The 15,007-nt window shown below is 45.6% G+C and overlaps 1 protein-coding gene across 2 annotated transcripts in view; it reads left to right on the top strand.

The window, feature by feature from the left end:
- Window positions 1-12,886: 12,886 nt before the first annotated feature.
- Window positions 12,887-15,007, top strand: part of gramd1ba (GRAM domain containing 1Ba) — an 81,803-nt gene continuing 79,682 nt past the window's right edge. For both annotated transcript variants that reach the window (XM_007896061.2, XM_007896060.2), the window contains exon 1: window positions 12,887-13,339. In XM_007896061.2, the coding sequence (XP_007894252.2) occupies window positions 13,017-13,339 (323 nt within the window). In that variant the 5' untranslated portion in view covers window positions 12,887-13,016. The remainder of the gene's footprint in view (window positions 13,340-15,007) is intronic.

The following is a 15,007-nucleotide window of genomic DNA, read 5'->3' as shown; positions in this document are numbered from 1 at the left end:
TCGTCGTCTCTTTTCTTGACTATAATGCATTCATTATCAGTCATAGTTTTGTACTTGTGCCAAAACTTGGTAGTATAAGTTATGACGTTGGCAGCTAAAGCAAAAACACTCCCGCAAAATTTATGGAATCCTCCATATACTGCCTTCTCAATGAGCATATTGATAGTTAGATGAATTAAAAATATATCTACATTGTACATTATTCATCTTAAACAAATTGTTGTGGACTGTTTGTTCAGAAGGCTTCATTCCGAGCATTTTAAACAAAGTCCTTTTAGATGTTTCACACCATACAGTGTGCCAGTGATCTGAACTTGGCTCGTGTAATAAAAGTGCAGGATCCAGCAATGTCAGCAATCACAGATCCATGCAATGATTTTAAAGGTTTTTTGTGAGCTCCAACTACTATACTGCGGGTTCGGTTGTAATGTGGACACACTCTGAACTTGTGCCAACATGTGATACTCTTCCTGCTTCTTGTGCTGACTGGGTAGCTCCCTCTATTTGGGAAACCAGCAAATTTAACAACCATGCAGTAAGTTTGTGAATACGGGTTATACAGATAAGCCTTCCCCCCCGACTTCCCACCGGGAATGGGACGCTTCACTCGTCGGTTGATAAATCCTAAAACGTTTTCAATGTTTTAAAAACTTTTGAAACGAAAGCCATGCCGCGTTACTCTTCAACTAAGATTATTTACGAAATCATTCTTTAGTTGTGAAAACAAAACACAGATATCCTTTGAAAGTCAGTAAATGCCTAGTTTTATTAGAAACAGCTCAAAGCATTACATTCATCTGGTAAAACTAGGCAAAATACTGTTGTGGTATTACAATAATCTAAATAACTCTTGTTAGTTTAGTAGTACTCCTAGGATTCCCCGGTGTATTCCTTGCTACACTCTCAATTTTTGCTGCACCGTGATTCTATTAGGCGCAGTTTATTCATAAACATGTCAGTGCCATCTGCTCTTATTTGGTTTCAATATTGTTCGTTTGGGATTTTTTTTGTTAATATTGGCAACGGGAACTGAAGCTGTTCATCTAATTGATGCGATAGAACAACAGGTACAGCGGGTGAACTGGAGACGCTTCAAAAATGGAGCTGCTGTGACCTCTGAATTCAGATGAGTTACCAACAGCATTTTAATCTCTGAAATACATTTCCTGCAATAAGGAGAGTGAGCTGTTCAGTAAAACTACAGGAGTAAAGAAGGGTCGGATCGTAGAGCTTTAATCGACAAATGAAACGCAAGTGTAAGATGAGCGCTCTCAAAACTTCATTGTCGTGCGATCGTTCATTGTGTCACCGGTTCTTTTTCCACAGTCTTTTTTTTTTTCTTTTATGTTCTGTATTTGTGTCGTGCTGCACTTTTTATTTACTGTGGTTGCCCTGCCTTCCTCTATCTCTTTCTCTCTCTGCACCCTTTCTTCTCCTCCCACTTACATCATAGAAATTGATTTCAAAGCAGCTTTATCAAACGTTCCCTTGTTGCTTGACAGCACGCATCAGACTCTTCCCGAAGACATTGCGCCGAGAAGAAAAAGACCACATCACCCTTCTCGTATAATTCTCAGAACCTGTGAAAGGCATAATTGACAAAAGATAAGGTGTTGTACTTCGAGATTTTGCATACTGATGTTAAAGCGCAAACTTTTAAGCCGCGAATGTCTAAACGTATTCCCCGCAGGAGTCTTTGATCAGAGAAATACTGGGGTATTTGCGGTAATTCTTCCACTTTATTGAACGTTCAAGGCCAGGCTTACTCAACGCCAGTAATCCTGGTGCTCATGTCAGAGTTTTTGACAAATAGACTGTGTAAATCCAACTCTGTCTCCAGGTGCCACCCCCCCCCCCTCCTTGCAGTCGCTTCCCAGGTTTTGCCACGTTGAACATCTCATCTCAATGTCCGAGCTACTCCAAGGTCCGAGTAGCAGCGAGATTAACCTGATATTAAACCCAGCAGAACGCACGGGTTGTTTGCACAAATCAGGAAATTTATCATTTGCTTTGAAATGAATGACTGATGCTGATTTTTTTGATCTTCACCGGTAGCCGGGTATTCCAAACCAATCTACATTTAATTAATTAGGTGTTGCAATTTTGACAATGACTTGTTTCGTGATATTTAGACTCGGGTTAACATATTCACATTATTTGGCACGGTGGGATGTTGGTTCGGGTTAGTTCTGTGATACAGATTTACATTTGCATAGCTGCGGGTGGGAGCCGAGGAGGGCGGGGAGGGTAAAGATGACCAACAGAGGTAGGTCTGGAGATGGACCTTGAACAAAGTGAGGGAGGGAGCGACGTAGTGGGAAAGAGTTCCAGAGAGTGGTGGCGCATAGGCTGAAAGTCCAACCACCGATGGCAGATTGACAGCACAGGGGACATGAATGGGGCTGGTGCTGAGCGAAGGTTTGCAGAGACAGGGAGCCTTGTATTCGAGTGAAACGTTTTAAATATATATATTCAATGGTTCTGTATATTTCCTCGTCTGGACCTTCTGGCAGTCGGGAGCTGTTCTTTCAGCACCGACTGAAATATGGTTTATTTAATGTTTATTCACTGACAAATTGTTTTCTCTGAAGTCTTATGAGTTTGATTCAGCAGGCTGATCTTTTTGGAACGATGCATTCAAATGTTATTAAAAACAACTGCATGCCAGTGGTTACGCATTTCAGTGATCAGAAATAACCTTCAGCAGTGTTAAGTTTATTTTCATATGCTTTACATGTTCTGGAGTACATTTTACTCTTGATTTAGATGGATTGTTCTAGCTGACAAGTGACATACCATTTTCGTGATTCATCGTTTACCTTGGTTTAATTTAACGCACCTTAAATTAATAAATTTAGGGTCAATTGAAGTCCGTGGGATTAAAGGAACAGTGGCAGCATGGATATGAAATTGGATGGAGACGGAGAGCAGAGAGTAGTGGTGAATGGTTATTTTGTCAGACTGGATTTAAGTTATACGGTGGTTTTCCCCGGAGTTAGTATCAGGACCACTACTCTTTTTGATAATATAACAATTTTTAAGTTTGCAGATGACACAAAACTTAAAAACATGTTAAATAGTGAGGAGGACAGGAGTAGATTGCAGAAGGACATAGACTGACTGGTGAAATGGGCAGATAAAATTTAATGCAGAGAAGTGTGAAGTGATGCATTTCGGAAGAAGAAGAATGAGGAGAGTCAATATAAACGATACGGTACAATTTTAAAGAGGGTGCAGGAACAGAGAGACTTGGAGGTTCACAGTCACACATCTTTGAAGGTGGCAGGATAAGTTGATAAAGCTGGTTTTTTTTTAAAAAAAAGAAGCGTATGGGATCCTTGGAAAGGCAGGAGTAAAGTTGGGTGGAAACTACATGCTCCAGGACTTAAGAAAGTAGGGTCAGGTTTGAGATAAGCAGGAAGTGAGTGAAGTTTCACAAATCAAGGGTGTCTTTTTAGGAGGAAGTGACGATGACAGCAGTTTTGAAGGGGAATGGGTTTGCATTGAGTACTGCTGAAGTTCAACCAACTAAAACCACGTAGCTTGCCATTGAGAGCACTGTTTGGCAAGCTTCCCCATTAGGGCTTTGGCTTGGAGGGGCCCAGGCAGAAGGTTCCCCACTCCCTGGGTCCTGCCGACAAGCCACACTGACTGATCTGTTACCAGCAGTGCCTTGGAGTACTGTGGAGCCTCCTGGCTCAGGTACTGAGACCACCGCAGAGGTACGACTCAATTCCGCTATTCCATTGCCAAGCACGTAACCTTGGAGCAGGTCCATATAATCATAATGAATAGGTTCAACTGCAAGAATTAAGATAGAACAGGCTGACAAAGAGACGTGCACAGGAGCCTGGCTTCTTTATTTCAGACAGGTCTTGTGATGCGGTGTTTTTCTTCATTATGAAATAGCTACTCACACAAGTAAAACTTGGCAGGGACCATCCCCAGCTTTTGTTTTGTTCCCCGATTCAAGAGCCTGATGAGTTATATTGTACAGTTCTCAGAAGTGAATGCCATTGGAGGAAACTGCCAAGCCTGCTTCTCGACAGCTTCTCGACAGCTTTTATAAACATCTCAACATTCTGAGAGCATCACCTTATTTATTAATGTTCTCCGGCTAGAAAACTCAAGAGAATCCATTTGTTCATAGCAGTGTAGCACAACTTGTATTTATGTAGAACGCCTTTCAGAGCACTTCAAAATGATGTCCCGCCAATGGGGAGCAAGGGGGTCAGCAAAGGTGACCAACTTAACACTGCAGTTCTCCTTAGACACATACCAGGATGCTCACCCACGATAAAGAAAGTGAACCCTGATAGCATGCATTCTTCTTCAGGTGAGAATGGGATCATGCTTGACATGACTTGAACCCCTCATCCCTGATATTATCCGAGTGAATCTCCTGTACCCTCTCCGTGGTTGCAACGTTCTTTGTAACCCACGAGTCCACAAACTCGGTCCTCTCCTACAAGCCTATCAACTCCCATCACCCGTACGCTCACCTGGCTCCACTGGCTCCCCGCCCCCAAAGGATTGGGTTCACTTTTAAATCCCTCCACAGACTTCCACTACTGTACCTCTGTGACCTAAAACCATAGAAACAGGAGGAGGCGATTCAGCTCCTCGAGCCTGTTGCGCCCTTCTATACGATCATGGACTGATCTGTGCCTCAAGTCCAGTTACCCACCCTTGCCTCATATCCATTAATACCCTGACCTAACCCTACCAACCCGCCAGCTCCCCTCTGTTCGGCAGGCACTGGCCTGCCTCACATCCCCTCAGTGGCGTGAAACCCCCCCCCCCCCCAGGGACCCTGGTGCAAGAATAGATTTTGTAATCTAGCGTTTGGCTTACCTGTACACATCACTTGATCAGCAGCATTATAACATGAAATACGGTAAGCCATTGGAGGAGCCTCCGAACTTAAAAAGAAAACTCCCAGTGCATACCAAAGGCTATGTTCCACCCCACCACCCCACCACCCCACCCCCACACCACATTCTGCATCCCCAGCCTTCCCGCCCCACAGTCAGCGGTTGGACTTTCAAAACTTTGTGTCCCTTTCTCTGAAACTCCAACCTGGAATCCCATCCCCTCGCCCTTTCCCTCGCCTCCTTGAAGGTCTGTCTCAAGACCTTCTTTGACCAACCGTGCCTTCACCCCCCCCGCACCACCGCCGCCCCCCACTCCACCGCCGCCCCCACTCCCTTGTTGGCCCCCAGCCCTCCCGAATCCAACCCCAGCTTCGGTGTAAACCCTCGACTGGGTCCTCCAGATGTGAAAGCGCTGTGTAAATGGAATTTGTCGTTGGTTATTGGTACAATTGCTTTTTTGTTCCATTTCTCTACCGTTCCGCAGCTCTTTGCACGTGCCATCCGTGCTGAATAGCGCACTTCCCCAGGTATTTTAAGAACAATCTTCTTTCTTGGAAGTGCGGGCATACAGATAGCAGACGGGTAGCCTCCCGGAGCGCTAGACGGTGGCAGAATCTGACACCGAGCCGGGAGATGGGGGTCGGGGGGGGGGGGGGGGAGGGAGGGAGGGGGTAGGATGTGATCGTAAGTCAGCGCGATCAAAAAGGGAAGGTCTTCAGGAGCAATTCGAAAGGGCTCCTTCCTGGAAAACAAGAGCGGACAGTCACACACAGGAAAACAATCCAGTAAGAGGTTAAGTTGGTTGATGTCTGCGATGTGACGAGCCTTGAAGCTGGATTTTTTTTGGGTCCAGTTACGAGCACTTTACCCTGTGCGTGCTGCCTGATAGGTTGACTACAGTGGCCTGTTATATTTGCTCAGGATGTGGTGGGACAACCCAGGGTTTGCCTCGCAGCCCTGCGATTGGTGCCGTACGGGGCTGGCCGCTAGATATGGCCGCACCTAGGAAATGTCTGTTGCTCACTGGCTCCCCGTTACTCGTTGGCTCATCCTCCCTGATGACTTGCCACAGACTTGAATAGAGGAAACTGTCGTGTGTGGAGAGGGAGGGGAGGAGAGAGTTTAGTCCGGAACAGTAAGTGGCACAGAAATAGATATTGTCGTGTCCGACCAAGGCAGGGTGCAGTTATCTAGACGTGTATCCTGTTGTATTTCAAGTTGACGCAAAATAACCAGAGACGTTGCGTTCGGTGGGTTAAGGGGTCCCCCCCCCCCCCCCCCCCCCGACCGCAGAGCAGCAAAGGCTGCTGCAGGCTCTAACAGGAAACCTCAAGAGTTTCAGCAAAAAAAGAGACATTTGGGTAAAAGTGAGTCTTCGTCACTTTAGCAAAGTAACTCTCTCTGAGACACCGCTCACTCTCTCTCTGCTCGAGGTAAGTGAGCAAACACAAGCTGTCGGGGGGTGGGGGGGGGTGGGGGTGGGGGGGGGGGGGTGGGGGTGGCAGGGCGGGGGAGAACCTTCCATCCTCCAACATCAGGAAGAATAATTACAACTGGGATTAGTGATTCCCAACTGCAAGGAGCTACCCTGTCCCAGCGTGGCCTTTCCCCAGGACACCGGCACAGGCGCGCACCGGCACAGGCGCGCACCGGCACAGGCGCGCACACCGGCACAGGCGCGCACACCGGCACAGGCGCGCGCACCGGCACAGGCGCGCACCGGCACAGGCGCGCGCACCGGCACAGGCGCGCACCGGCACAGGCGCGCACCGGCACAGGCGCGCACCGGCACAGGCGCGCACACCGGCACAGGCGCGCACCGGCACAGGCGCGCACCGGCACAGGCGCGCACACCGGCACAGGCGCGCACACCGGCACAGGCGCGCACCGGCACAGGCGCGCACACCGGCACAGGCGCGCACCGGCACAGGCGCGCACCGGCACAGGCGCGCACCGGCACAGGCGCGCACCGGCACAGGCGCGCACCGGCACAGGCGCGCACACCGGCACAGGCGCGCACACCGGCACAGGCGCACACCGGCACAGGCGCGCACCGGCAGAGGCGCGCACCGGCAGAGGCGCGCACCGGCAGAGGCGCGCACCGGCAGAGGCGCGCACCGGCACAGGCGCACACCGGCACAGGCGCGCGCACCGGCACAGGCGCGCGCACCGGCACAGGCGCGCGCACCGGCAGAGGCGCGCACCGGCAGAGGCGCGCACCGGCACAGGCGCGCACCGGCACAGGCGCGCACCGGCACAGGCGCGCACCGGCACAGGCGCGCACCGGCACAGGCGCGCACCGGCACTTTCATCCACACAATATACAGTCAATTCACTTTGCAGCATATTCCGTGAAGCGTTTTGAGACGTGTCGAAGACGTGATAAGGCGCTGTATCAAATGCAAGGATTGCTGTTGTTATGCCTTTAATGTTTGCCGCAGTAGTTGTCATTCACTCAATAACAATTGAGTAATGCGCTTTACATACGTTTATTATCAATAACATCTTGTAAAGCACTTAAAACTAATTGAAAACAAGTTTCAGTAAACATCCTCCTTGGTTCCCTTTGCTTGCTGATAGTAAAAGTTATACTTAGTATAAACATAAAATATTTATCAACAACATGTTTTGAATTGGTTGAAGCGGTCAAACAATTAATTGTTCTATTGAGAAATCGAGTTTCAGATGGACACCGGGACTTTTCTTTTATTTGCGCAGATGATAATTGACATTTGAAATGAGTTATTAGTGAGGATAATTGAGTCTAGAGCACTGTGTGAATTATATATTTAAAAAAAACTTGATCCTGGAAGGCTGGTGTTCTGACAGAATAACGATGAATGTACTTAACATAATTAAAGTTAAGTTGGTAAATGTCCTCGATCCAAACCTCATTAATGGCAATGTGAAATTGTGAAACGTTTGTGGATTCATCGCTATTATATTCATGTATTTTACTTATAATAATCATATTTGAATTTGATATAATGCCATTGTTGCTCATGAGCCGCTAGTTGAACCTACGCTGGGAGCTCCAAGTCCGAAAGTGACACTTGAATTCATAACACTATGTCTCAGAGGTGAAAGTGTTAATGGCAGATCATCTTGGGGAGACAGACCAGTCACTGAAACCAAGACTTATTCCTACTCAGCTTCTGTTAACTCTTAAGAGCCAAAGCCCTATTGGGGAGAGTGATCCTAGCTGGACAGGCGTCGGGAAGTTTGATTAATTTGTCACAGCGTCTGCAGTGCTGGGAATTAAATACTGCAGGAACATAAAATAGGATGATCTGTTGCAGCAAACGGTGGTGCATGGAAATAACATGGGGAAGTGCAGAGTTCTTAGAAGTAACGTGTCAGTACCCAAACATGAAGTAGGTTACTGTATTCAGTTAAACATATTCGTGGTTTCTGGCTATTTAGTTTCTTGGATTTAAATTATTCACCGCAGCACTTAAGAGGGCCGAGTATTTTCTGTTGTCAGAACCTATCATGTGTTGTATGCTTGAGAGCAAAAGCACTTCAGTGCAGGGCTTAAAATAGCCGGTGTAGCACTAACAGTGACTATAAATTGATTCCAGACAAAAGTGGTGTTTAACCACAAATGCAACAGGTGCCAATTGTTTTGTGTAATGCATTACTTGTGCTTTTTTTTAAAAGAAAGAAAGTTATTTGTTTCTAAAGTAGTTGGATTTGCCGTGGTTCAAGTGTGAGCTTTAAGCGATGCAGTAAGTTTGAAATTGACATCTATTAAAAATCTAGAGTTTTCCCCTTAGAACTGATGATCATTTCCTATGTTTTTTTCAGTCTTTTTTCCTTGCCAGGAGAATCCGTAAGCTTTCAAAAGTGAATCTTGGTGTTGCCTAATCACCCTGATCCTTAACCGTTCAGCTGTAACTCAATTTGAAAAGACTTGCAAGACCGTTCTGTCACAATCCTGTGGTGTATGCACACGGAGGAGTAGACGCAATGCAACACCACTGAGAAATATCCTCATTTTTTTTAAAAAAATCTGATTTCGCTGAATATTTTATAAGGATCTCATGTACTAAACCAGGCTTTCCAAGTTAAATAATATCCTCCTTAATGTCAAGATGTGTAATGCCTTAGTAGTGGAGTCATATATATATATTTATATATATTCACACATTATAATATAGCACAGTCATTAATCTATGATATAATGTACTGTATAATGTAGTTCTACAATAATAATATTGTTGTGGTTTTCTTTTGAGGCCCCTTAGTTTTGTTATGAAACAGGATTTAAATGAAATAAAAGTTTGCTTTGAAGTAGCTCTGCAGCTGAGGGATAGTGGGTTCAGCAGCAACACGGTTTTAATTCAAGCGTGTGCTGACAAACAGCAAGCAAGCAATGACTTGTGAACGCCTAGTTTCCATTCGAGAGAGTGTTATTTAGCCGGGGCAGTAAGGCACTCGAGGCCTGATCCACTGTGAAAACTCCACCCTCTGCATTCTGACCTGAGCCATGCAGCTCTTTGTACGGTGAGCAGATCAATAAATTATCCTTGCACTTGATGTCATGCCTTTCACCACAGGAGGATACCTCAAAGCATTTCACAGGATACAGAGTAAAGTTGGAGTGACTGTTTTGTAGGCAAACGTAGCAGCCAGTTTGCATGTATCAGCGTCCCACAGGCAGCTCTGAAATTTTATTTGATCAAGACATCAGGAGAAATCCTTAAACCTTAAGGTTTACTTGAACAGGGTAAATGGGACGTCGGAGAAGGAGAAGGCAGTATACCCCCAGACTGCATTGGATTGTCAGTAGAGACTATATTGACTATATGAATTCCAAGTGCCAATGTAGGGCACTGTGACATTCTGCACCTTAGTGGTTAGAGCACTCGCCTCGCGAGCGAGAGACCTGGTTTCGATTCACAGGCATCGCAAAGCGTTAGGCAAATGGAGGCTGATATGACTGGTCACAGCTGACCACGTTTTTCTAGAGCTCGAGCATTTGGAAGTCTATCCACGCTTCTAGTTCACAATCTCCTATTGGATGGTCTCAGTGAGTTAGGTCGCAGCAGTATCGTTGGTGAGGCACTTGTTGTAGGAACTGGAACATTAAAATGTCTCGAAGAGCTTCAGATGGAATTGTAAAGTGTAGTGAGTGTGTATTCATAGGTGAACATGATTTGCACAAACAATATGCCACAAAACTTCTGAGCCTGAGACAGATGCACTACCAAACCACTTTTGGAGGCTCAGCTTCTGATTTCCTTTTTCGGTCATATGTGTTTTATGTGGTGAATTACTTTGACGTACAATGACGGTGTGTGCAGATGTGCCAGGAAAATCCCAACAGCCAGCAACGCAATTAAAGATTAAATTAAAGATACAATGGAAATATTTGCTTTTAACCAGCAAATTCACAGAGGTTTTCCTGAGGAATCAAATAACATCAAATGATGTGCATCCTGACCATTAGTGTAATGGTGAGATTATTTCGCAGCAACCACTTGTGTCGTCTCCAAATGGATACGCAGAAATACAACTGCAACCTGCTATTTTGTTATGTAAATAAATGCTGTACTAAGCAGAATTTATGTCACAGATGAATGTCTGGATATTTTTAAACCTGCGATGATTGGATGTCTTTCCATATGCCGGTGTTCACCTGCATTATTTAGAAAATGTTTCCCGTTTAATGGAGCATTTATTAGTTCTAAGAAAACCTTGCGTTCTGCTCAGGCACGTGATGAGAAAGAACGTCCCAGATGTTCATCAGGCGCTACACAAATGCAATCTGTTGTTGAGAAGACTCGCGTCTCTCTTCGGATTGTACTTTCACGTCCACCTGAACAGGCAGACAGGACCTCTGTTTAAAGTCTCCTCCTTGCGACGACACGCCTAACAAGGCAGTGGATTCCCCAGCAGTGCTTGTGGATTCCCCAGCAATGTTTGTTTCCAAATTCCCGACATGGGGCTTGAATCCTCCAACTTTCTCACTCGGAGGCAGGAAAGAGCTCTACCAACTGTGCCTGGCTAACGGACGTCTGTTAATGCGAGGTCTTAAGTTCAGGTCAGGCCTCTCTCAAAACAGCGGTTCTGAGATAAATCATCTCTTTGGGCAGTTGATGTATATTTCCTGACTGCAGAGTAGTGCTCATAGTGGCATCTAATAGTGGCGCTCGACTCTTCCCTCAGCGATAGGTTCTCAAGAACGTGGATTGTAAAATGTATGATTCATAGAGAACTATTTATCCTTGAGCACGTAGAACTTTTGGTTTTGCCGCAAGTGATCCATTTAGAAAGGACTTGGTATTGCTGTACTTTGTATTGTAGATAAAGGCGTCAGTCAGTCTGATTTAAAAAAAAAAAAGAATTTGCATTCCTATGACATTTGCATCTTACCCCATATATATATACTGCGGTCATGACAACCCACTTTGATCCTTGATTTGGTACTTGTTCAAAAGGTCTTACAATGCCTCCTGCGATCTGTTCTAAAATGTCAATTTTAATAGCCTAATAGACTTGACTCATGTGCCATGGTGTGGTGTAAGTGCTTTCTCTCGCCTCCGCCCCACACCCCTCACTCACAACCCCCCCCCACACACACACAAAATTACTAGTTTCACTTTTGCTGCCATGTTGTTACTGGGAAGTGAGTTTCTTACAGATGCTAAACAGTGATTAGCTTGAAAGTATTAAGAGGGGTACTGACAGTCACGTACTTTTATCGAATTACCAAATTAGAAAAAAATAAGAAAGCCAGTAGCCCGTGACGGCAACTCACAAGAAGCCCATTCCAACTCGCTCTATTTTCGAAGTGAGATTCCCCCCAAGTCACAAGGCTCTACAACCAGAACGTACATCCAGTTACTGGAAGGAGTCACCAGACAGGTTCCTTAATTTAAAAATAATGAATCAACAGTACTGCAAAATCAAGCCAGCATGTGTTTTGGGCTCAGTCAGCAGCAATCATTCATACCTACTGCACAAGTCAGATCGTTGCATAGGTAAGCAGGTGAAAATATTCTTTGAGGGGGCTGTGTAAAACTCAGCTACAGGGTCGCACACCTTTAAGAAAGACCAGGCGATGTGGCTGGACAACAGGTCCACCGGCTAATTGGAGGTGAGCACTCTGCAGAGCAACGCGAACGAGTTGCAGTTTTTTTTGCAGTGCGATCTGAGAAACTAAAATAGACGGGCTGCCAAATAACACCCCACCGTTTGTCTTGACACCCCAACTCTAGAGAGGTTGAAAGTTTCCGCCCTGCTGGTCATGCAACCGTGCTCCTATCGAACATGGATTGCAACCAACACGTCACCATATCGCACGTCCTACAATCGCGATTTGCCTTTTATCTTCCACGTTAACCCCCAATGTCACAGCCAGTGATGGACTGGCTCCCCGAAAGGGCTCAGGATTGTCAGGTAAAACAGGCGGGCGGGCGGGGGTGGGGGGGGGGGTAAGGTGGGAGTGGCGATTTGCAGGGGGAGGGTTCCCGATTGGCATTCAATCTCCGAGTGTTTAAAAACGTTGAGGCTCAGATACAGTAGAACTTCCGAACCGGGGGTTAATCATTCACGGGGACCATTCAAGAGGATAATCAGGAAATTTCCCAGATTTTCCACATAGCCAGTCCGCGCTGCAGCTCTCCTATTGGCAGGGTGTCTCCTCACCTGTCAGATTGCTGCCGTCAGATAGGCAGGGTCACTCTAGCTGTGTGAGAGCGAGAGTGTTTTGGGTGGGTATTTAGTAGGTTCTTAACTTTTTGTTTAGCGTACAGTTTGAAGTTTTCTTTAAATAAAACCAAGCTCTCCAGCCTGCTCGCTCACTGCATGCTGCTGACCATTTACCTCCTTTGGAAACTAAAAGACACTGAGAAGTTGCTGTGTTCATATTTCCAACAGCGCGAGAACAGCTGGGAAAGACCAAGCTTCAAAATTCTTGGACTGCGGATAGAGAGAATCCTCATACAAATCCTCACACATTCTCCAGGAGCTTGACGTACATCCGCAATCTAGCTTGATGATTTGTGACGCTCTGCTGTGACAGTGTTTTGTTTTCCCGTTGTGTGATTTTTGCTGAGCAGCTACAATATATGGAAACTAGCGCTGGTTAGTAATCGCTGGGCGTTTCTTGCCCTGTAAGGGGGGCAACCTAAAGAGATGACAGATATGCTGCAGCTTCCTGCTCCACCCATCGCCTCTGGCACCGGGGCCTACTCGGTATCCTCTACGCCAACACATCGCAGGAAACGTTTCAAAATGAGACGCTGGAAGAAGGTTCGGAGTGAGAATGACCTGCTGGCCAAGAGCTTTGTTCAGGACTCCACAGCGAAAGAATTCCTGCGGCCTCCGTCCATTGAAGTCACCCCATCAAGTGACGAGGACACTCCTTGGTCAAGGTGCTCAACGCCAAGCGCGTCCCTAAGCAGTAAAAGCTTTTTGTTGAAAAAATGGCTGAAGGTCCAAGAGAAGAGGGAGGCTAGGTAGGTATCAAGATGGTAGATCAGCAGCGGGAAATATTTCAAATTGACTTGGGTAAGGTACAGGTGAAGTACATACCTACCAAAGTAAAAATACATAACAGAGAAGAAAACAAGAGTGAACACGACAGTCTTAGGAAAGAGATTAAAACGGCTGTTGGAATAGCATGAGAATAAAATATCAAGAACCATAAAAGTTGATAGTAAGGTGTTCTATAGATATAGAATACATCAGAATATACAGCACAGAAATACACCATTCGGCCCGACTGGTCTATGCCGGTGTTTACGCTCCACATGAGCTTTCTCCTGCCCTTCCTCAACTAAGCCTTCAAGCATAACCTTCTATTCCTTTCTCCCTCATGTACCTCTCGAGCTTCCCCTTAAATACATCCATGCTATTTGACTCAACAACTCCCTGTGGCAGCATGTTCCACATTCCCACTGCTCTCTGTGAGAAGAAATTTCTTCTAACTTCCCTATTTGATCTATTTGTGACTATTTTATATTGATGGCCCCTGGTTTCGGTCTACCCCACCAGTGGAAACATCTTCCCTATGTCGACCCTATCAAAACCTTTCATCATTTTAAAGACCTCAATCAGGTCACCCCTTACCCTCCTCTTTTCAAGAGAAGAGTCCAAACACGTTCAGCCTTTCCTTTCCAGCCTTTCCCTAATGCCTGGTTTGCCTTTTTTTTATGGCTTATTAACCTGCGATGCCACTTTTAGTGAATTGTGCATGTGTACCCCTTGGTCCCTTTGCTCCTCTACCCCATTTCGGTTTTTATTTTCCAGGATGTGTGTGACTTCCTTATTCCTTCTACCAAAACACGCTGCTTCACACTGTTCTACATTGAAATGCATTTGCCATTTAAATTAGTAACAAGTAATAAGTAATATATTAGTAATAGAACCGCAAAGATAGGGATAGGAGCTCAAACGGGTGCACAGGGTAATCTCGTAGAGATAATAAAGTAATAGCTGAAATACTGAGCAAATACTTAGCCTCAATTTTCTCAAAGAAGACTAACAAAAGAAATAAAGGGATAATGGATGGTGCAGGGAATGAAATGGCAGCAGCTAAGATAATAATAACAATAATAATTATTATAATAATCTTTGAATTTGATGGAGCATCACTTCGTTGAGACGTCTAAAAAATGCTTCTTAGGATAAACCGTAAACGGGATTTGCTGTGTATTTTGTGGCGAAACACAGCAGCCAGTTGTGGGTAGCACTCGCCCACAAACAACCATAAAACGAATGACCAAACTCTATTTGGGAGTTTGTTGGGCAGGACACCAGGAGAGAGAAACTCGCTCCTCTTTTTGAATAGCGCTGCCCGATCTTTAACATCCACTTCAACAGGCAGATGGGTCCTTGGTTTAATGTCTCATCCAACAAGGATACAGAGAAATAAGGGACTAGGTAAATTAGACAAACAATCAGGGAGAAGAGAGCTGTGTGTGTATGTGTGTATATACAGTCGTGCCTCAGCTATCTTCTCCATAGTATATAAAACTCAGTAGAAAAGAGATCGAGAGAATGTGTGTGAGAGAGAGCGCTCGAGAGAGACAGAATGTGTGTGTGTGTGTGTGTGAGAGAGAGAGAGGGTTGAGGGTGGTGGGGGGGAGAGAGAGTTTTGTGTCACTATGTACATATCCACGTGT

The sequence above is a fragment of the Callorhinchus milii genome, unplaced genomic scaffold (genome assembly GCF_018977255.1).
Source record: "Callorhinchus milii isolate IMCB2004 unplaced genomic scaffold, IMCB_Cmil_1.0 Scaffold25, whole genome shotgun sequence".
In the NCBI taxonomy this organism is placed as follows: domain Eukaryota; kingdom Metazoa; phylum Chordata; class Chondrichthyes; order Chimaeriformes; family Callorhinchidae; genus Callorhinchus; species Callorhinchus milii.
The sequence above is the reverse complement of the archived record's forward strand: the minus strand, read 5'-3'. Positions and strand labels throughout refer to the sequence as shown.